The sequence below is a fragment of the Onychomys torridus genome, chromosome 6, assembly GCF_903995425.1.
Source record: "Onychomys torridus chromosome 6, mOncTor1.1, whole genome shotgun sequence".
Taxonomy (NCBI): domain Eukaryota; kingdom Metazoa; phylum Chordata; class Mammalia; order Rodentia; family Cricetidae; genus Onychomys; species Onychomys torridus.
Genome location: NC_050448.1, coordinates 84,977,552 through 85,001,104, shown reverse-complemented (window position 1 = coordinate 85,001,104; position 23,553 = coordinate 84,977,552). Strand labels below are relative to the sequence as shown.

General features: G+C 43.5%; 1 protein-coding gene across 2 annotated transcripts in view; it reads left to right on the top strand.

The window, feature by feature from the left end:
- Window positions 1-1,666: 1,666 nt before the first annotated feature.
- Gpsm2 (G protein signaling modulator 2) overlaps window positions 1,667-23,553 on the top strand; it is a 42,760-nt gene continuing 20,873 nt past the window's right edge. The window contains exons 1-2 of one of the 2 annotated variants that reach the window (XM_036189724.1): window positions 1,667-1,956; window positions 14,476-14,778. In XM_036189724.1, coding sequence (XP_036045617.1) covers window positions 14,723-14,778 — 56 coding nt within the window. In that variant the 5' untranslated portion in view covers window positions 1,667-1,956; window positions 14,476-14,722. The remainder of the gene's footprint in view (window positions 1,957-14,475; window positions 14,779-23,553) is intronic. The other variant, XM_036189725.1, reaches the window with a different exon arrangement.

The window sequence follows — 23,553 nt, the reverse complement described above, 5'->3', positions numbered from 1 at the left end:
AGTTTCAAAGTCTGTGTGATATATATTATATATATAATGCTCTTAATTGCACTTATTAAAAAGTATATATGTAAATATATATATTTTGTTTTTTAAAGATAGGGTCTCACTATGTAGCTCTGGCTGTTCTGGAACTCACTCTGCAGACCAGGCTGGCCTCAAACTCAGAGATCCACCTGCCTCTGCCCCCCAAGAGCAGGGATTAAAGCAATGTGAGACAATACCCAGTTCTTGTTACTTTTTTTTTTTTGGACCATTAAATGTTTTCAAGTAAAAGAATGAACAGTCTGATGTATGTATGCTTTTGGAAAGATGATTTGCAAGACCCTTCAACCTGAGTGACTAGGAAGATGCACATAACTTATAGCAGAGACAGAAAGTCAAATCTACAGAGGAGAGATGCAGGAAAGAAATGGCTCACTTTGGCTATGCTGAATTTGAAATACTTCCATTGATTTACCATATCAATACCCACAAAGAATTTATGAGTATGGAAGAATTATAATACCTACCTCTGAAATAGTCCAAGCAGCTCATTCAGTTGTTTCTAAGAACCTGGTATTAAGGGAGCTGGCTGATAATAACAATAAAGGTACCATGCATTTATTGAGCAGCTTCGATGTGTCAGCAGCGGTGTTAACCATTTCATAAACTTGACCTCCTGGAGCATCATAACAAATCTTATTATAGGAGAGCTCATTATCTGTGTTTTACAAGTGAGGAAGCTAAGGCTACAGAGGACGCGTAACCTGCTCAAGGTCAGCCAGTCGGAAGGGGCCCCGAGCTGAAACTCAAACCCAGGTCTACTTGCTGCCAACACTATCTCTAAACAGTTTTCCATGACACACACCTAAGGAGAAAAGTTCCTTGGAACAGTGGTCATGGCCATCAGCAGAGAGACACTGAAACCAGGATTTCTTGTGTCCAGCCCAGTAAAAAAACATTAAAATTTCATCCCAGTGGAAAAATAAACAATGACTATAATATAATGTAACTGACATCATCAACTTCACACCAGAGAGACTCTAGTTTGAGTATTTTAAGAAGAACAAACTAAGGTGGTTTTTTTTTTTTTTTTTTGTGAACTCGATATGAAGACATAATAGAATGGGAATGTAGCTGCTGAAGCTGATTTAGCTCGCCACTCTGTTTTTCCCGGGAACCAGCGCTCCTGACTTCAAAAAGAGGTTTGCTTTTCCAACAGCTGGAAACGCCAGAATTGTGACACAGCCTCAAGAACTGAGGCTCCTTGTTCCGACTTTCACACGGGACCCTCTGTTCCTTTCACACAGGCCTCTTTCTTCCTCACATCTGCCTCTTGGAAGACTTTCCCGGGGCGGGACCGAGCCTGCAGGGAAAGAGGCACTGGAGTGAGGTTCCAGCGTTCAAAGTCTGAACTAGACCCGGCCTGAACTCTGATGTTTATTGCTCCACTTTTCGGCGTCTGAAGGAGACATTCGAGAACAATAAGCTTCTAGTTGGTGGCGGAGGATCGGTCAGAAGCAGAGCAGGACCGACCGAGCCCCACAGCTTGGGAGGCAAGCTAGCAAGCAGGTTTTTAGAAAGAGGGAACCCCGGCTCGCTTAGCCCCGCCCCCCACTCGCCTGGCCCCGCCCCCGCCGTCGCCATTGGCCGGTCCAAAAGACGCGGGGCGTTGTCGGTTTGAATGGGAGAGCCAGGAGCTAGGCGCAGGCGCAGAGGAGCACAGGCGCTGAGGGCTCCTCGCCGACGGTGGGACCCTCCGAGAGGCCCGGGCGGGTAGTCCGAAGCTCTGGCCCACGTGACCTGCCGGGGGCGGGCGCCGGGGGCGCGCGCCGGCCTCCCGCGGTGCCCCTGCCTGGCCGGGCGTCGCCGCGGGGACCCGCCTCGGGGAAGCGCCGTGGTCCCGAGTCCGCGGCCGGAGGCACTCACCCCCGCAGCGGCATCGCGTTCCCGGGAGCCGCTGGCCGGAGGGAGGTGAGCGGAGCCTGAGGGGCCGACCGAGACGGGGCGTGTGTCGGGGGTGGGGGGCCGTGTGACAGGGTCTCGGGCCACCTAAGCTCCGCGGGCTCGGGTGACGCTGGGACCTCAGGGCTCCGCCGGGGGCTTCGCACCCGCACCGGCGCCCGACCGTTTTCCTCGAAATGAGGGGAGACTGGGGAGCTGGTTCTGCAGATGTTGAAAACATTTGCTGGGAGGCAGCGACTTCACGCGTTTTCCGAGCGCAACAGACAGACAGACAGTAGGTACAAAGCCGGCTCCGCCGTGGAATCGAATCCGAAGCACGGTCGCCAGCCCCCGGTCTCCAAACCAGACAGTTGTTTCACGTCCCATGTAAACTCGTGAACTTCTGGAACTCAGACCTGTCGGTTTTCTACTGGCAGGTGAAATGGATACATTGTTGCAAACAGTTTTAAAGCAGGCGTAAAATGTTGAGACCTTTCCCCGAAACCTGTAAACTTAACCTTCAAATGCAAAGTGGGAAACCTAATTTGCTTGTATGTTAATGGCAAACAATTAGGTAATTTCAGCTAGTATCATTTGAACTCCGTCGAAACGAGAAAGGCTGGAAATTTTTATTTGCCTTGATGCATAATTTAACCGTACTGTAGAATTAGAAGAGGTACGTTCTTGACTTTCGGTGGCGCGTGTTGATTGGAGTGCTGTGAGTTGGAAGTGCCTGTCACCAACGGAGCTGAATTTTCAGGCTGCTTCTTTGGAAGGTTACAGTGAAAATTCCCCGGCATGTTAGTGACCATCGTGATTGCTTCGGATAAAGAGCACTTCTGTGTGGGGTTTCTACATGTCAGAGCACCGACTGGGTACCGGAGTACAAAGGGAAGGTTGCTGTTGTTTGGGAAGGGGGGGACGGGGACGGGGACGGGGGACCTCAGGGATGCCAGGCCGATCCCCTCACTGTTCTCTCCAGGCATTCTTAGGTTCCTCTTGCAAGCTATTTCTAACTTATAGTTCAAGGACTGGACTGGTTATGAACCTAGAAAATGTGGAGTGTTGTGGAAGCATGTCCCACAGAAAAGTAGTTTAACTGAATTTTCATTAAGTCAGACATACAATTTTACAAATATGTTTTAATGTAAATCTGAGATTTAATGCTAGGCTAATTACAAAAAGTAATGGAATATGATAGTTTTAGGCGTGGCTCCCACACGCCACCGCCTCTATGCTTGGGTTTGAACCCTGAGCCATGTGAACACTAGGCAAGAGTTCCATCACTAAGATGCATCCCAGCTTATTTGTTTATTTAAGACAGAGTGTTAGTAGGTTTCCAGGCTGGCCTGCAATTTAGAATCCTCCTGTCTCATCCTCCCCAGTAGCTGGGATTATAGCTGTGCACAAATTATACCTGGGGTAAAATGGATGACTTTTTTTTTTTCTTTCATTCATTCGTTGTTTTGAGACAGGGTCTCAGATAGCCCAATTTGGCCTTGAACTCTTTGATCCTTCTGCCTTTACCTTCCCACCATGCTTAGAGTCAAATCCAGGGCAGGTGTATGCTAAGCAAAAACAGCTACATCCCCAGCCTTTGCCTCTGCTTATCCGTAAAATATTCCAAGATTTACCTTTAAAAAAAAAAAAAGACACCAGCTGTGGGCATTTATTTTAAGATTCTATAATTAATAAGTTACTGGCAGGATTGGAACTGCTGCCCAGTCTCAAAGCACCAGCTGTATGCATTACATTTAAATACCCACGTGCCCCTGCCCCGTTTGTGGTACATAATTCTAATTAAAACCGCCTATAGGGTCAGTGTTTTGTTGCAAAGTGTGAAGGAATATTTCTACCTAACTGTGTGCTTGTTTTTATTGTCTTTTAAACCAAGTAACACTTCCCGTAGCTTTTAACCTTTCTAAAAACATGAGTAAAATATTCTTACTTTTTCATGAATGTAAATATAATCTTCCCTGTAAAATCAGAAATGTATTAAACTCTTGTTTTTGCATTCTGACAGAATTCTTTTTTGTCTTTGAAGTGCTGGGGGCTGAGCCCCAGTTCTTCCCCTCGAATGCTCCCACTTGTACTGAGCTGCACCCCCTACCCCAGCATTAGTGAAGTCTTTGCTGCCTCACAGTTTTTGTCTTCTTCTCAGGCAAGAACCCCAGGGAAGATGGTTGGACATCTGTTATGCACAGGATAATGCACTTGGTGTTCTGAGATGGCCAAAGGCTTCTGAGTTTTGCAGGGTTTTTCTCCTCTTCTTCTCACCCTGCCCCACATCTTCCTCACAGCTGATTTTGCCATTTCTTTGTTGAAAAACAGAAACAAAAAGAACCCTACAAGGTTCCCCATTTGCGGAAATATATTGCCAAATATGTGTCTCAGCCAGATAGTGAAGTCTCAGAATTGGGTCCTCTCCTACCTTCTGAGAACCTCCCTCCTGACCAGTGTGCTTGCCCAGAGCAGTCTGAAGACCCAACTCTCTGCTTTTGCTTGAGTCACGTCCCTTAAATAGAATGAATGCCTTGCTTCTGTTTGCCTAATAAGTTCTACCATCCTTCAGTGCCTGCAGTACTGACTGCCTGGCTTCCACAGAGGGTTCTTCCTTCCTTCCTTCCTTCCTTCCTTCCTTCCTTCCTTTCTTTCTTTCTTTCTCTCTCTCTCTGTCTCTCTCTCTCTCTTTCTTTCTTTCTTTTTTTTTTGGGTCCTTTTTAATCAGAAATTCTTCTCATATAACTTCATAAAATTAAACTGAGTAGAAACATTTCCTTCCATAGAAGATGATTAATAACTTATTATATATATACATATATATGTATATATATACATATATATGTGTGTGTATATATATCCCTATAAAAAATTCTAAACTCAAACTTTCTAGGGCCCTTCCTTCTTTTGTTGGTTGTAATGCTCTGCGTTTAGGAATCATGTTTGAAGTTGATGTTGCCTTGGGAAGTGAACCGACATAGTGCTGTTTACTGAGGAGGAACCAGTTCTTTTCAATCTTGCTGTTCAGTTTTTAAATTGTCATGTACATGTATTGACTGATTAAAGTTGGCGATTGACCCGCATTGTTACAGTAGCCTGCCTTATCCACAGGGGATACTTTTAAGACCCCCAATTTTGAAACCTTGAGCAGCACCTGTAGAGATGTAGGTGTAATACCTGTGATAATTAATTTATGAATTAGACAAAATAAGAAATTAACAACAGCTAATAATAAAACGGGGCAATTGTAGCAATATTCTGTATTGGAATTGTTGGCATCTCTATTCTTGTGCTTTGCAGCCATTACTGTGAGAAATAAAGATTGGTTGAATGAGGACTGCAATTCTGTGACATTTACTGATCGGGATAGTTACTGGTAAATGACCAACAGGGCAGGTAGCATATACAGCAGGGATACACTGCACACAGTGATGAGTCACTTTCTTGGTAGAACCAGGGAATTTCACCTTGCTACTCAGGATGGTTCATAAGTAAAGTCTTAAGAATTACTTGCTTTCTGGAATTTAGCACTTGATAGTTTTGGACTGCCTTTGATTGTAGGTAATTGAAACTGAAAAGGAAAGTCACAGATGGAGAACTACTGTGGTAGAAAATGGCCATGGGTCATGTTTTCAACTGGGCTTGGTAACTTTTTTAAAAGTTTTCTCAGAGTTGTATGCTTTCTGTTGTTGACTAATCATTGTTCCCTCTTTTCCTGTTACAGTAATAGTCACGAGACGATTTTACATTTATTTCTCTGAACACTTAATTATATAATGTTTGTTCAATAATTTGTGTGATCTCTAAAAAGGTAAAATTTAAACACATCCTTATTTACTAACAAAAAACTACAGATAGGAAAAAGAAATGACAAATATATATGGATTTTTTTTCCTTTTTAGAAATTGGGTTGAGTCTGTACTTTAGTAGTTTTGTGTTGCAGACCTTCCTGAGATCTGTTTGTTTTGTTGTTGGTTTATTCTGTTTTTTGTTCTGACATGAATAGTCCTTTAGAAAGTACTGAGAATGTGCTTAAGTAAAGTTTAGAATGTCTTTAAAAAGCTACAGAATTTTCTGCTGGCGCTGTGCAAATAACCTATGAAGGTCCAGGACGCCGTGCAGCAAGGTGCTTTTGAATGTTTGCCTTTTTCCAGCTCATAAGCTCACTCCCATTCTCACAGATGCCTTTTCTTTTAATAAACTACCTCTATTTTCACTCTTTTATAAAAGCTACCACGTTTTCTACAGCTAGTTTTTATATGACTAGATCCAATTAAGTATTAATTGTAGTTAGCTAGAGATCATCTTTGCTTAGGCCATTACAACTCATTGAAAGTACAGACATAGTGGAACATTCCTTTATTTCTAGCACTTAGGAGGCAGAAGTAGGTAGATCTCTGAGTTCAAGGCCAGCTTCGTCTACTTCACAAGTTCCAGGACAGCCAGACCTATATAGAAAGACCTTGTCTCAAAAAAAGTAAAACAAAAAAACAAAATCTAAAAAACCCAACTCATTGAAAGTTTGTTAATTTTATTGTTGGAGTTAAAAGTTCATGGCTATTTGAAATAGTTTTGGTAGAAATGAAAAATTTTAATTCTGAAGTTCAATATGATGAGAAATAAAACCAACTAATGGGGAAGTATTAGTTGTACTGTCTTGAACATATTTAGTGTAAAGCCTTTTTCTTTTATTTGAACATGTTTAATAGTCTTTGACTCCACAGTCGGGGCTAGGAATCAAACACCGTTTTTCATGAATGCTAGCCAGGTGTTCTTCCCCTAACACACCCAACCCTAGCACAACGTCATTTTAAATGTCAGTAGTCTTGTTGGAAACAAATCCTCACGACACATGCCTGTACTCCAGTCACAAGGGAGTGGGAAGGAAGAAGGTCAGGATTCAAGGTCTTCCCTGGCTACACAGCTACAAGGCTAGCCTGGGTGACAAATCCTGTCTCAACAGCCCCCACACACCCCCAAACAAACAAAACAAAACAGGTTGTGGTCCTGCTGTTACTAATGCCAGAGTGAAGGCTTGACCTACTCAAATCCCTTTCTGTTGGATTCCAGGTGGCATGGCGCTCCTTCACTTGGAGATTCCATGTATGGGTTTTGGCAATCCAGGCAGCTGGATTCCTTTTAACTTTATATGATGGAAAAAATATAAATATGTCCAACCAAGAAAGGAAGGTTCTACAGTTATCCCTTAGTACCAAGTGGAGTGGTTCTGGGACCCTGGAGATATCCAAGAATAAAATTTGTTTGAGGAGGCTGGAGAAGGGGCTTGGCAGTTAGGAGTGTTTGTTCTTCCAGAGGACCAGAGTTCCATTTCCAGTACCCACACGGCTGGTTCACAACCACATGTATCCAGTGCCAGGGGATCCAATACCCTCTTCTGGCCTCCGAGGGCACCTGTACACACTCATGCGCACATACATAATTAAAAATCATTAAAAATAGTTTGGAATTGTGATTTTACTTTCACGTATTCTTCATCATGACCCATATGAATTAATTTTAGATGCATTTGAATTAATTCCAGATCACTTTTGGGCCTTTTGCATAAAATTGAGTGAATTCATTTCAGATATTCTGTCAGGTATGTTCATTTGGAATCATTTCAGGTTCATTTGGAATCTCTAACTCTTGCCTTGACTGTTTGAATATTATCCTATTCATTTAGCTGGTTGGTTGATAATCACAACTTAAAGTTCTTGCTTTGTTTATTTTGTCCTTCTGGGACCAAACCTAGAGCTGTATATGATATACTAGGCAAGCGCTCTACCTCTCAGCTCCCCTCAGCCCTCAAGTTTTGAGGGGTTTTTGTTTGTTTGTTTTGTTTTTACTATTTATCTCATGCACATGCACACACACATGTGCATGAGTGTATGTTTGTGCACCACATGCACACAGGAGCCTGAGGAAGTCAGAAGAGGGCATCAAATCCCTTATAATGTGTGTTTGCTGCTCCTGATGCTATTGATTACATTTGAGTTTTTAAACTAGCTTACTAAGACTTAACTTTAATTGGAGTACATACTTTAGGGGTGTGTATTGCTCAGAGAGACCTTTGTCAGCAACAGTTTTCACAGTATAACTGATGGATCCAGTTTTGAAGCATACGCTTGGTAGATTTTTGTAAGTCTTGTCTCCACAGCAGTTGAGAATAAGAGGACCTGCTGAAATGCATGGCCATGTTTATTTTGTGAATTTGGATTGTCAACTAATATATACTTGGTATATATGTCAGTTAATAGTAAAACTACACATAACACTTAGATATTGATGGATATTTGTTGTAGAATATTATCTTAAGATGTGTTAATTTGTTTATGCTGTGAAACATTTAAGATACAAAGATGTGTTGCATTCTTTTATGTTGCATTTGTTTAACTCTGTGAAGCTGTGTTACCGTGCCTGTCTAAATCACCTGATTGGTCTAATAAAGAGCTGAACGACCAATAACAAGGCAGGAGAGAGGATAGGAGGGGCTGGCAGGCAGAGAGAGGAGGAAAAAATCTGAAATCTGGGAAGAAAAGATGAAGGAGCGAGAATAGAAGGGACCAGCCACCCAGCCAAACATGGAATAAGAAGGAAAGAAAAGATATACAGAAATAGAGAAAGGTAAAAGCCCAGAGGCAAAAGCTAGATGGGATAATTTAAGAAAAGCTGGCTAGAAACAAGCCAAGGCTGGGCATTCATAAGTAAGGCTAAGCCTCCAAGTATTGATTTGGGAGCTGGGTGGCGGGCCCCCAGAGAAGAGCCAAAGAGTAAAAACAGCCAACTACAGATCTGTATCTTGAGTTACGTGTCAGCCCATAGTGTTACGCATAGTGTGGTTGCATTACTGGCGTCCTGAGTGTGTTGGATGGAAGACCAGGACTTCTGTGTATTGCCTTGATTTTTTTACTCCTGGTGGAATTTCTTCTTCATTTGCTATTGACTTTATTAATATTTATATTTCAAAAAGAAAAAGGATTGGGAGTTGTTGAACAGTTTTTAGCTTTAAAGATGTATGAAAATTCAGGGCATTGAGATGGCTTAGTAGGTAAAAGCACTAGAGTTTGACCCTGGACCCCATCGTGGCAGGAGAAGCAACTCCTGAGAGTTAGACTCTGATCTCCACACGTGGGGCCTGACACGTGTATGCCCACACTCTCACACACACCTCCCTGTCCCCCACCTCCCCCAGTAATAATAATAATGATGATAAAGAAAATAAATCCAGTCACAAGGGAGTGGGAAGGAAGAAGGTCAGGATTCAAGGTCTTCCCTGGCTACACAGCTACAAGGCTAGCCTGGGTGACAAACCCTGTCTCAACAGCCCCCACACACCCCCAAACAAACAAAACAAAACAGGAGGTGGTCCTGCTGTTACTAATGCCAGAGTGAAGGCTTGACCTACTCAAATCCCTTTCTGTTAGATTCCAGGTGGCATGGTGCTCCTTCTGTCTGTCACTCATATTTTCTTCCTTCCAGACCTTTACCTATTGTTCAGATTGTTGGCTCTCGAGCATGAGATGCTAATTTTTTAGCTATCGTTGCTGAATTTAGTACTTTGTGAAGCGCAGGTCTAACCTGTGTAAGCAGACCAGTGTCTCCCTTCACAGTGCAGCTTAATGCAGTTTGCCGGTCCTGGAAACCCTGTCAGCCTCACAGTTCACACTAGGCCTTCTCCTCCTCTGCCCCAGTGGGCACTGCTTTCCTCTAGGTGCTCTGATGGCATCATCAGGTGCACAGCTGCTCTTGGTCCGACCGCCTCACTTGAGGCACCGGTTTCTCACGTTAGTACTGTGTTTTCAGGTCAAAATAAGCTTTGCCTTTTGTTCACTGGAGCACTGGCCACAGTAAACTCAAACCGATGTTACCCTAAGGGCCTTGGTACTGTGCCTTTTGCTTTTGCGGCAAAATGCTTCTTATGTTCCCCTATGTTAACATCCCATGCTTTTGTGTTATGATTTTTTAATCCAGACTATAAGATTTATTTCATTTTTAATCGTGTGTGTGTGTGTGTGTGTGTGTGTGTGTGTGTGTGTGTGTGTGTTTTAGAGCACCTAGAGCAGTGGTTCTCAACCTGTGGGTTGGGACCCCTTTGGGGAGGTGGGGGGGTTGAAGGGTTGAATGGCCTTTTTATGTGGGTTACTTAAGACCATCAGGAAACACAAATATTTATATTACAGTTCATAACAGTAGCTAAATTACAGTTATGAAGTAGCAACGACAATACTTTTATTATGGTTGGGGGGTGACCACAACAGGAACTGTATTTAAGGGTTGCAGCATTAGGAAGGTTGAGAGAACCACTGTCCTAGAGCCGGAGTTACAAGCGGTTGAAAGCCCCCTGATGTGCATGCTGAGAATCATACTTGGCTCATCTGCAAGAACAGTGTAGACTCCTAAGTGCTGAGCATTTCTCTAGCCGTGGGGTGTGTGTGTGTGTGTGTGTGTGTGTGCAAATCACCTTCCTACACTTACTGTTCTCTTAATTTTGCATGTATTATTCTTTATACTTGCCAACTGGTTTCCAGTTATCTTTCTAGTAGAGTTTGAGGAGCTGAGGATGCAGTTTAATGGTAGAGAATGACTTAGCCTGCCTGAGGCTGTAGATTCAGTGCTCAGCACCTAGTGGCGTGGAGTTAGAGTCATGTCTACTTACAGGACATAATTAGACTCAAAATAACCAGTTTACCTAGGATAGAGTTGATTCTAGAAGTGGCTGTTTTGGCACCCTGCTTTCCTTCTTCTAGAATCACCATGGTGTGCATGTGTTACTTCTGAATTCTACTATGGCAGGGCCTTGTTTTAAGTTTGTTCTCGATTGTTCCTCTTACTTATTCTTGCTCACATTGATAAACAGCTGCTGTATTTGACATGAAATATTGTAACTAGATGGATTTAAGGAATTTGAATATGCCTTAGAGGAAATTAATAGCATGCAAAATATTTAAAGAGTTTAGATGCCCTGAGGTGGAGGTAAGAAAAGCAAGTTAACTCAGGAGATTTGCCAATACCTATACATCTTTTTTTAGTTTTGTTTAAATTTATTTTATGTGCACGAGTGTTTTGCTTACATGTATGTATGTGCACTGTAGGCATGTCTGGTGCCTGCAGAAACCAGAAGGCATCGGGTACCTTGGAACTGGGGTTATGGATGGTTGTGAGCCCTGAGGGTCCTGAGACTGGAACCTAGGTCCTCTGCAAGAGCAGCAAGTGCTGGTAACCACTGGGCCATCTCTCCAGCTGCATTTATATAGACCTCTGATGAAAGAAGCAGACTAAAAGCTACTGCCATTCCATTGGAGAAGGGAGCAAATAGTTGAGGTCAATTCATAGAGGTGGAGAATGCGGCTGTGTTCCTTTATCCACCCCCTTGTGTGGTTTGTGAACTCGGCTGTCAGTGCAGGAAACCTGGGGCAGGATTTCAGGCTACACTTGCTGCATAGTTGTGTAGTGCACAGCACCTGAAGTCCACTAGCTGGGTCTGGGGGTCTTCCTGTGTGACTCTCTAGTCCAGGGGTTACATACCACTTCCTTTTGTGTGTACGCATCCGCTGGTTCCTGGGACGGGGATACTACATTCTCTTTATGGTCAGACAGAAGAATGCCGCCGCCACCACCGCCGCCGCCGCCGCCGCCGCCGCCGCCGCCCTTGGTTTTTGTGGTGTTGGTGGGAGACGCTGTGGGGGGTAAATGTGTCTCGCAGATTATTAGCTGTCAGTCTCACTGGAAGTTGGGATTGAAACTTGGCCACTTCTCGCTGCTCTTTCAGAATTCTCCTTTTCATTTGCAGTTCCTGTCACTAAAATCTCTCATTCTAGTGCAGTTTAACAAGTGTTGTGAAGGTAATTAGTGTTAGTATATATATGTGTGTGTGTGTGTGTGTGTGTGTGTGTGTGTGTGTGTTTATGTACAATACATGGATCTTTCCAGTATTACTGTATATAAATATGCACATAACAAATGGAGTGCTAAGTATGAACTGAATTTGTTAACTGTGCAGCGTGGAACATAGTGAACACATTGTTACAAAGCTGGTTGGGCAGTGATTCATGAGTCCAGAATGGCTTGTTTGCTCAGTGAGTGAGTGGTTTTAAGATGTCAGATACAAGAGCACCTGTGAGCTTGTTGAGGCCCTGTGTTGAGAGAAGAGAGTGAAATGCTACACAGAGTGTAATGCAGAGTAAATTTGGGGGAAATAAATTTGAAGAATACTAAAACCGTATTAACAATTTCCTTAGGAGTTGTTTGCTGTGGGGCATACCCTTACTCTCAGGACTTGGGAGTTGGAGGCAGGAGGATCAGGAGTTTCTTGGCAAAGTAGGGAATTAAGGCTAACCTGGGCTATATGAGATGCTAGATTTAAAACAACGACAAGCTCACAAATCCCTCCAGCATTCATTGAGTCCATCGATGTGGTCTTTATGCGCAGTTTCCCTCAGGTAAGGTAGTTTTACAACTTCATCTGTGTACGTTTGCTAATTATTATGCATGGAAATGTCTTACATTTTCACAAATATGAAGCTCACATTTTATTAGTAAAAGTTGGAATTCCATTATTATCTCGTAGATGACAAGACATTTAAATACAACTTAATTTTAAGTTAGACAAGTCCTAATACCTTTCCTTGCACCTCATTTTATAAATGACAGGCTAACCCTCGCAGTGACTAACGGACAACTGTCTGGTTGCCATTTTAGCTGGTTGTGTCATCTAGATGTGCTTTAGAGCGTCTACACTAACTCCCTTCAGTCATGTTTCTAAAGGGAGAAAGATACACAGTGGAATTGCCCCCCCCCCCAATTGTGGCAGGGGAAGAGGAAGAGAGTTGTTGGGTTAATAGCTGTAAGTTATCTTTTCATCCTTAAGTTATTGCTTCCTTTTTTGGGCGAGAGAAGGAATAGGAAGAGCAGTATTGTTGGTTCCTTACATGCCAAGCTGGTTGTTTATGTGAAAAGCTCATTTCCTCTAGCCGGTCTCCCAAGGCTGACTCTCCCCTCCTTACTGCTCGGCCACTACAGAGCAAGGCTCGTTCATGATTTACAGTCCAGCTGTACTGTAGCAGTGACACTTGCAGGATGTTCTGTGGAAGAAGAAATGGGCTTTGTTGTAGACGGCAGCATGAAGAAAAACCCAGACGATGGGTAGAAGTGAAGACCGCTTAACACAGGAGGTAGCCTTGCAGTGGGACTCAGAACAGGCAGCAGCAGCTGCTCTCTTTGCCAACAGTAAAATGCTGGGCATTCTCACGTGTGAAGGCTCGTCAGCAACGCTGAAATTCCAGGACTCACAGTTACATCATTGCTTATTTCTTTCCTGGTCTTTGCCATAAAGGTTACAGTTTCATCTGATACAGTTTCTGTGCTTTGGGCACAGACCAGCTCTGTGTTGGGACTTGTGCTGATTCCATCAGCCCATTGGTGCCTTTAAGTGAAAACTGCTGGGTCTTTGTTCCTTAGATGTGTCTGCTCCTCTTTCCTTCTGGTGACGTCTGTTCGAGCCTCTCAGCTTGTTCCTTCTTGTGCTCAACTGCTCTGTAGGACTTTTTCCTTCTACTCATCTGTTTATTTTTCTAGCTACATCTGCTCTGCTGCCAACTAATACATCAGATTATGAATACCAATCTTTGTGGCAGTTCATTTAATAACAGTAAAAATAGGAATAAAAATGTTTGCAGTCCGAATGCCCATCAACAGCAGATTGAGAAATACACTCGCTATATAATGGAGTGTGATATGGAGATAAAAATGTGCAAACTGTCGCTATGGGCAACGATGATCGAATGCATCTCAGAAACATAATGTTGAACAAAGCCCTAGAAAGCTAACTGATGTGTTGCTTAGGGCTGTGTACACACTTGAGGTAAAGTTGTTAAGATAACAAGAGAATGATGAGTCCATTCAGAGATCATCTGACAGCGGAAGTGAAGGTAGGAGAAGTTGGGGTATCCAGGAGAACCTCAGGGTGGTGGGGTGCACGTTGTCTTACACTGGGTTGTGTTAATTAAATATTTCATTCTCATTCTTTCTCATATATATGGATTTCCTAAATTCTTTTTGTACCTATTTGATATTAATGCAACTATTTTAAAGAACTTAAATATACTCAGAACAAATGATGCAAATAGAATTTAATTACCAGTGTGGTATCATTGAAAAAACAGATTTATAGAGTTTAGTTGACTTATTTAGATAATTGTTGGATCTTCACTTGATTTGTTAATAGGAGTTTTTAAGAGCTCAAAGTATCATGATTTTATTTTAAAGTATTAATCTGATACATTACTTTTGCTCATGTTTGCTAATAATTCTGTATGATAATTATACTTCAAACCGGTGTTAAATTTCAAGTGCAGTTCTCAAGCAAACATCTTAGAGGCACAGCCTTGCTTCTAATCTCTGTGGTGGCGGTCCAGGCATCCGCTGGGTCCAGAGTGACTGGCCTGACCCGCCACCGATGGTCTTAGCTCCTGATCATGTACAGCTCACGTCACTTTAGGTTCATCTTTGAAAACAGGACTTCCAGCAAAGCATCTTGTATTCCTTTTGCAGAAATGCTGCTGAAGTGCTCCTGATGGGGCCAGAGATGCAAGGATCTGGGACACATTTGCACCTGTAAGCTGTCTGGCACTGACCTCCTTTCATTATTAATAAGGAAGAAGCAGGAGCTTAGGATGTATTAGCACCAGCTCATTGCTGTACTAACTGGACAGTGCTCTGCAAACTCCTCTGCACTCTAAAGAACTGGACTGGCGAGCAGACAGTCGTTTCGCATTTTCTCAGCTTATAATATGACTCGATGGAGGGAAATTTGATAAGCATGAGGGAAGACCATTCTTTTCATGTTCGCTACAGGTAAGACTGCTGCCCTCTTAGCGTGTGGCTCTTCATCTGTTTAGACATCTCTTTAGTGCTTGTCCATTTCAGTGTTCAATTTCAAAATTCTCAAAATATGCCAACTGAATTTAGTCTGTTCTACAAGCAGTTTGGTGGTAAGTTTTTGTATACTTTTGTGGGAAAATGGTGGTCGAGACTACATGTTCTGTAACTTATTAACATTCTCTGGGAGAACTTCTGAATAGCTGCTTTGTATTTTGTAACCTGTGCATTGTAAATATAAGAATCTATCTTAAGACTGTTGTGGGTAATAGTTGGATGAGCTGTTGTGACAGTTTCTAAATGGTGGTCTTTTCTAGTTGGCCTTTCAAAACAGACAGGTTAAACAAAGTTGGAAGGAGTAGATATTTTCTAAACATGACAGATCAACAGGCAGCTTAATATTTAGTAATAAAATACTAATGACACATCTGATAGGAACAAAGCAAGCATATTTCTGTTATTTGACATTTATTCTAGAAGTTCTGGTCTGATCATAAAACAGCTACTCAGCTGATTACATAACAGAAGATTCTTCCTCAAACCTGCTGATGAAACAGACACCAGAAGTTCATAGTGATGAGTAGAGTTCAAATCAGTGTCTGTCTCTGTTTCCCTCCTCCTGGGGATTGAGTCCATGGCCTTGTGTGTGGCAGGCAAGTGCTTTGCTACTGACTTAATAGTCTCAGCACTCAGGCTCTTCCATGTGAAGGTGTTTGGTACTAAATCCTCCATTTCTCTCTGTCTCTGTCTGTCTGTCTGTCTCTGTCTCTGTCTCTCTCTCCCTCTGCAAGACAAGGTTTCTCTGTATAACAGCCCTAGCTGTTCTGGAACTAGCTCTACAGACCAGGCTGGCTTTGAACTCACAGAGAGATCCATCTGCCTCTGTCTCCCAAGTGCTGGGATTAAAAACATGCACCACGCCTTTTTTTTTTTCCCTAATCCTCCATTTCTTTTTTTTTCTTAATTATTTATTTTTATTTCATGTGCATTGTATTTTTGCCTGCATGTATGTCTGTATGAGGGTGTTGGATACTCTGGAACTAGAGTTACAGACAGTTGTGAGCTGCCATGTGGTTGCTGGGAATTGAACACCAGTCCTCTGGAAGAGCAGTCAGTGCTCTTAACCATTGAGTCATCTCTCTCTCTCTCTCTCTCTCTCTCTCTCTCTCTCATAGGCGTGTGTGTGTGTGTGTGTGTGTGTGTGTGTGTGTGTGTGTGTGTGTGTGCATGCATGTACATACATGCATATATGTGTGTTGCATGACTGTGGAGGCCAGAGGACAGCTTCAGTGTTTCTCAGGTGCCATCTTCCTTTAAGAGAAGGTCTTTGATTGGCCTGGACCTCACCAGAAGGGATGGCTGATCAACAGGCCTTGGGGTCCATCTATCTCTGCCCCCTAGCACTGGGATTGCAAGGGTGTGGCAGCACCCCTGGATGTTTAATGTGGGTCCTAGGCTCTAGCTCCTTTCTTTCTTCTTTAATTATAATTACTTATTTAGTGTGTGCATGTGTGCGTGTGCATGTGCGTGTGCACGTGTGTGTGCACGCATGCGTTCATGCGTGTGTGTGTGTGTGTGTGTGTGTGTGTGTGTTGGTTGGGGCCAGGGTTGTGTATGCCATAGTGTATATTTGGAAGTCAAAAGACAGTTTGTGTGAATTGGTTCTCTACTTGCACAGTGTGGATTCTGGGGATGAAGCCCAGGTCACTGGGGTCGTGATAAGCACCATTGCCCACTGAACCACCTTACAGGCCTCAAACTCATGGCCTTATACATGCACTTTTCTAACCTGACTACCTCCCAGCCTGGTAATGACATTTTTATTAAAGATTGTAAAACATCTCAGGTTGGTGAGATCCCTCAGTGGAAAAGGCACTTGCAGCATAAACTGGCAGCCTGAGTTTACTCCGTGGTGTGCACTGAAAGTCGGGAAGAGCTGTCTCAAGGGTTGGCCTTACTGCCATGTGGTGGGACATGTGTGCGAGTGTGTGTATGCATACATACTTACACAGAAGTAAATGTTCTTTTTTTTTTTCTTTATAGTCTGAGGCATGATGGCTCAAACTGTAATCTCAGCACCCAGGATTGAAGCAGGGGTATTGCTGTGAGTTCAGCTAGCCTGAGCTACATACTGGGTTCTAGTTTAGGCTACAGAGTAAGACCTTGTGTCAAGAAAGGAGGAATATTTTCAGATAAAGGCAGGTGGAAGGCATTTACTGTGAAGCACTCTCATCTGGACCTTAGGCGTGTCTCCGCAGACCTGGAAGCTCACTTCCCTCTGTGCCGTGTACCCTGTCTGCGGGACGTGCTGCCACTCTGTAGATCCATCTGCCCACCCGCATCTCCCACCCTGCAGTGGTTCAGGGCCCCAGTCCCCCTCTTTACTCCCAACATTGCCCCTCTTACCTTCCAGGAATCACCCTAAATTTGCCACTGGGGGCTCAGTGAAAACAGAGCTAACCATGCAGCCCAGGATGGCCCCTTGATGCTGGGAGCCGAGCTTGAACGAGTGTAAGCTGCTCCCTTCTGCTTTGGTACCTGTGCCGTACTTCCCTCCGCTGTGCCCATCGTGGCGTGGAGCTCTGCACACTGCGGCTCTATGCCTCCGTGTTTTACTTAGGTTGTGCATGGTGACTTGAATCCCCTTCCTGCTGCCTTGGTTTAGCTCATTCTACTCGGCGTCTAAGGTTCAGCCCAGAGGCCCTGATAGAACCTTTTCTAAGCTTCTCAGTTTGCCCGCTTTGTGACCGTGCAGATTCCTGCCTTAGCCCAAATTGTAGCTAGATGGAAGGCTGTTTCCCCTCTTTACCTCCCCCTTATTTCTCTGGTTTGTTAGTGCCTCAGGCAGCCCAGTTGCTTGGCATTTGTTTGGTTATGCATGCCTGTTGAACTTTGTAGGCCGTAACCATCAGATGAACCAGGAACATGGTTTTCTGTCTTTTGATCACTGTAAAAAGTGGTGCATACTTAGATGAGGAGGAAAGGATTGGACCCCTGCCTGGAGGGAGATCTTCATTTTCTTCTTTTTCCATGACAGGTCAGACCTGGTGGCACATTGCTTTAGGACTTCACCAAGGAAAGACTTGTAACTATTTGTAGTAAAATAGCAAGCACACCTGGCTCCGTCCACACTCTAACACTGGAGCGTGTAGGTTGCGTGCAGTTTCAGGTGATGATGTGAGTGCTGTGTGCTAGTGTGGCCTGGGGCAGGTTCCTCTGCTGCGGTAAATACTCAGTGTGCCATGTTCAGTCCATCTGGTTCCTTCGTTGTAGAATTCTTCATCTATCCCTCGAGAAGTTTCTAGAGTTCAGTGACAACAGCTTTGGAGTATTTCCCTGATAACTGAGGAAGCCTCCCTTCCTGGGACATCAGAGCACTTTAGGGAACACTTTACATCTGCTTAGGAACGTGTGCTGATAACAAAATTGAATATATTCCTAGACTTTAAAAAGTTATGGATGGCTTTAGAGAATTTTAAGTGTGATTAAATAATCTCCCCCACCTCTGTTTTGAGACAAGGTCTTACTATATGCCTTAGCCTCAAACTCCTGAGCTCAAATAACCTTACCTCTTTCTTCCAGTGCTTAATGATATTAAAAATACTTTCTAGCAATACACAGTAAATATTTGTTAGTGAAATGATATGCATTTTGGACTATACTTCAAGATAACCTGGGGTTGGAGTGAGTTTGGGAGCAGAAGTGAGACATTGATTGTATCGGCAATTGTCAAGTCGAAAGATGGATACGTTCTATTCATTACACTAGCTTCTATAATTTTGTGTTTCTTTGGGGCCTGTCCTTGTTTGTTCTTGTCACATGATTAATAAACACTTCGGTACTTTGATATCACAAAAGTAAGACTATTGCATTCAAGTGAAAGGAGTAAGGACAGCTGGAGAGATGCTCAGTGATCAACATTGCTGTCCGCTCTTCCAGAGGACCTAAGTTGGATTCCCAGCAGCCACATCAGCCTCACAACCACCTGTAAGTCCGTCCAGCTCCAGGGGATCCGATGCTCTCTTCTGGTCTCTGGGGCACCCATACATGTGGCATACATTCACACACCCCACACATGGCAGGGGGTGAGGAGGGGCGACATACATGAATAAAGATAAAGACAAATATTTCTTAGAAAAATAGGATCGGCGAGATGTCTCAGTGGGTAAGAATGTTCGCTGCCTAAGTATGAGGACCTGAGTTCATATCCCCAGCACTCACATAAGGGCCAGGAGTGGCCTTGTGTGTAGTAACCCCACTGCTGGGGGCGAGGTAGGCACATGTAGATCCCTGGAGCTTATTGGCTGTTACTTGGAAGGACCCTGTTTCATGGGAGAGTGATATCTCAGGACACACAATGTCCTCCATTGATCTCTGAACACAGAAATGCACACTCATGCATACATACATGCTCCAAACACAAATAAATAAAATGAAAATATTTTAAAAGATATGATTTAGGGGCTGGCTGGGGATGGAGGGTATCACTCAGTAGGTAAAATGCTTACCCTACCTTCAGTGGACCTAAGTTTAATCTCTAGAACTCTCATGTAAAAACAAACAACAAAACAACCACAGAAACCCAAACAAAAGCCAGGCTCAGTGGCACAGTGCTATAGAGGCAGAAACATTCAGATGTCTGGAACTCACCAGCAGCCCAGCCTCCTCAGCAAGTTCCAAGCCAGTTAGCGCCCTTCTCAAAATGAAAAGGGTGAATGGTTCCTGAGGAGTAGCGTGGAGGTTGTCCTCTGACCCCACACGTACATGTAACTGCATCCACATGAACACACACACACACACACGGAGGAATATAATTCAGTATTGAATTCAGATTTGCCAGAGAAATGTAATTGATAATATTCCTTCCTGAGGCCGAGGAGGTCGCTCAGTTGGTGAATGTTCTTGCTTCCCTAGCCTCTATGAGCCTCAGCACTGTATAAACCAGGTATGGTGGCTCACACCTATAATCCCAGTACTCAGTGGTGGAGACAGGAAGATTAGAAGTTCAAAGCCATCATTTGTGTAGAGTCAAGGCAAATCTGGGATATAGGAAACCCTATCCCCCAAAACAGCAGTAATATTATTATTTCCTTAAGTTTGTTTGGGATAACAAGGAGTGGTGGAAAGAACACTAGATTTGGAAACACCAACAACAAACAATTTATATCCTTAGCTTATCTACCATGTGATCAGTAAGCTGTCAAATAGCCTGTCTGAGCATCAATTTCCCTTCTGTTATTTTGGGAGATTTAAATTTGAGCCTTGTTATTATATGAGATTTAAATCTTGGGGCTGGAGAGATGCTCAGTGGTTAAGAGCACTTGTTGCTTTGGCAGAGGACCCGGGTTCCATTCCCAGCACCCATGTGTGGTTCACAACTATTCATAACTCCAATTCTAAGGGATCTGATGCCTTCCTCTGACCTCCTCGGGCACACGTGTGGTGCTCAACATACATGCAGGCAAAACACACATAAAGTGAATAAATCTAAAAAAATGTCAATTAAAATTTGAGTCCTAGAGATGCTGCACCACTTTTCCTTCCCCAGGGTAGAGTAGAGCAACCAGATCTACTGATAAGTAAGATGACAGTAGCCCACGGAGCGAGGGCTGGTGGTGGAAGGGCGTCTGCCCGCGTGCAGTACACCGGGCAGAACTAGGTTTGTGGAGGGAGGTGCTGGACAGCTCTTGGCCAGCTCCCATCACCTATCCTGAAAAACCGTGGAGTCCTTTTGAGGAGTCAGATTTGGACATAGTTGGTATTATTAGATTTATTTATTTATTTATTTGTTTTTTCGAGACAGAGTTTCTCTGTGTAGCTTTGCGCCTTTCCTGGATCTCGCTCTGTAGACCAGGCTGGCCTCGAACTCACAGAGATCTGCCTGCCTCTGCCTCCCGAGTGCTGGGATTAAAGACATGTGCCACCACCGCCAGGCTTATTTGATATTTTTAAGTGCAGCATCAAGATTTTAATCCTGTTTGCTTTGACTGATATAATATGAATGTAAGAAATTAAAATTAAGAAAGTAACAAAGGTGCTAAATGTCAAAATCTACTGCAGAAGTGATTTAAAAAAAGTTGGAGTCGAAATAACAGACTTGTGCAGACCAGGAATTATACCTGAAGTATTTGTGTTGGGTACTTTCTGATTACTGTCACAGAATGCCTGACCAAGCCTTGAGGAAGTCTTTTTGGCTCACAGTTTGAGGGTGCAAAGGCACCCTCAGGGAGGGAAGGCCGGAGTGGAGGCAGTGGTCACCTTCTGTCCACCTCAGGAAGTAGAGAGCTGTGACTCTGGTATTCGGATCATTTTCATTTTTAGTCAGTCCAGGGTCCCAGCCTGTGAAAGGTGCTGTTCCCGTTTAGGGGGCGTTCACCTCGGTTACTAGAGAAATCCTCTACACACACTCAGAAGCTTTCTCCAACCTGCCATGTTGACAATGATAGAAGCCATCACAGGTGGTAACTCTGCTTCCATTTATTCAGGAGTCTCTGGTCATGCAGCTGGACAGGCCGTCAGGGGAGCCTGGAGAAGCCTTAGGAGAGGCTTTGCCCAACCTGTTTCCTGCATTGGAGCATGTCTTTGTTTTCAACCCAGCTAGTCAACACATGAAGTAATTTTGCTCTCTCACAGTGACAGAGCGGATAGGAAATTACTTTCTCTGTCATTTAATGATCTTCTAAAATCGTGTAAACTTAACTTACTCTATTTTGTGATTACAAATATTTGAGTTTAGGGATTTTGTCATAATATTAACTTGTCTCCTCATGATATATAATAGAGTCATAGAATGTCTCTGCATTAACAGTCCCCTAGATAGTTTTGAGTTTTATCTCAGACGTTAGTTACCATAATAACATTCTCACTTATGATCTCAGGACAGTGAGGTAGGTCAGCAGAGTTCTGGTTGACTATTATGGTCTCTGGTGATAATTACATAAAATATCTTCTAAAAGTGTGTGACTTGGGCTAAGGGGATGTTTCAGTGGGTAAAGTGGGTTACAGGCATGAGAGCCTGAGTTCAGATCTCCATTACCCGTGGAGTGTAGCTGCTGAGTGTGGGAACACATTTGCAACCTCAGCACTGGGAAAGCAGAGACCAGTGAGTCCGGGGCTCACCAGCCAGACAGTATAGCCAAATTGGTGAGCTCTGGGTTTGGGCAGACCGTCTCAACAGTACAGTGGAGAGCGATGAAGAAGACACTTGACTTCAGTCTCTGACCTTCCCAGCTGTGACACACAGGCAAGCAAACACTCACATCCATGCACACACAAATGTGTAACTCTTATGATACCATTTTGTCTACAGCAGATATACCAGCAGACAGAACACACCCATATACATAAAATAAATAAAATAAATTTTGTTATGTGTCATGTCATTTGGGTTGTTGATATCATGTTGTCTTAAAAAAAAAAAAAAACGAACAACTCCAGAAGGTCATGTATTTGTACTGGTGATACTTACTTTGTATGTATGTTTGCTTTATATGGATGTAGGCCAACACATAGGTCTTGTTTGTAAATGCCTTCCATATGAATACTTCTGCTTGTTTCTGATGTCCTGTGTGACCCAGCCATCCTGAATTGAGAGCACTGCTGTCTGACCATTTGCCTTCTCTCTCTCCCTCTGGGAAATTGTGTGCCATGCGTGGTGGTATATAATTTCTTATTCTCTTTACAGTTGTATTTATTTTTGAGTAGGGGTGTTCTGTCTGTGGATTTGTCTATGTACCACAAGCCTAGTGCCCAAGGAGGCCAGAAGAAGGTGTTGGATTCTCTGGGACTGGAGTTATGGATGACAATGAGCCACCATGTAGACACTGGAAATCAAACCCAGGTCCTCTAGAAGAGCATCCAGTGCTCTTAACCACCGAGCATCTCTCCAGCCATACTTGTCATAGCAGTATTTTGCTGCTCTAAATCTCCTTGCATAGACATCTTGTGAATTGTGGAAATCTACTCTGAGTTCTGTTCCTAGAAGGGAAAATGCTTGATATATATTTTTACATAAGTAGAATGTTTAGGCTAAAATTTTAATAGGAAGATTTTTATATACATGTGTATACACACACACACACACACACACACACACACACACACACACACACTTTTTCTCTTTCTAAATGTTTCCCCTTGATAACTCTTAGGCATTCATTGGTTGGGGTATTTACACAAAGACAACCAGTGCAGATACCTCATCCTGCAGTTTTCATGTAAAGGGAAGTTTTCACTCGTGAAAGACAAGAAAAGTTGTATTAATTTCAAACCTGCATATAAAGAAAGGTAAATAGGTGCTATGGTGGTGCATGCCTGTGATCCCAGAACTCTAGAGACGGAGACAGGAGAATCTCCAGTTCAAGGACAGCCTAGGCTACAGAGTAAGCTGACACAAGAATAGGAAAAAAATCTACAAATAACAGCTGACTAAATACCTGCACAAGACAGGGGCCGTCACCATTCCATCATGGATGGGGGAGGGGCTCGTGAGACCCCCCCCCCTTTCCTGAAGAGCTGTGGACAGTTAACAGTTGCTAGGAGACAGGGAGTCATAGTCCCAGTGTTGGAGCCACTGGTAAATTGCCCGGCTAAGTGAATGACCCCCCCTGCTCACGCTCATTCAAGCAACCCTAACTAGATTGAGTAGGGCACCAACACCCTTACACACACACACCCATCGTAAGTGTTACACTTACACCCCAGAAGCCAAGAGGACTCCTTGTTGGGAAGAAGAATGGTTTGGCATTCAAG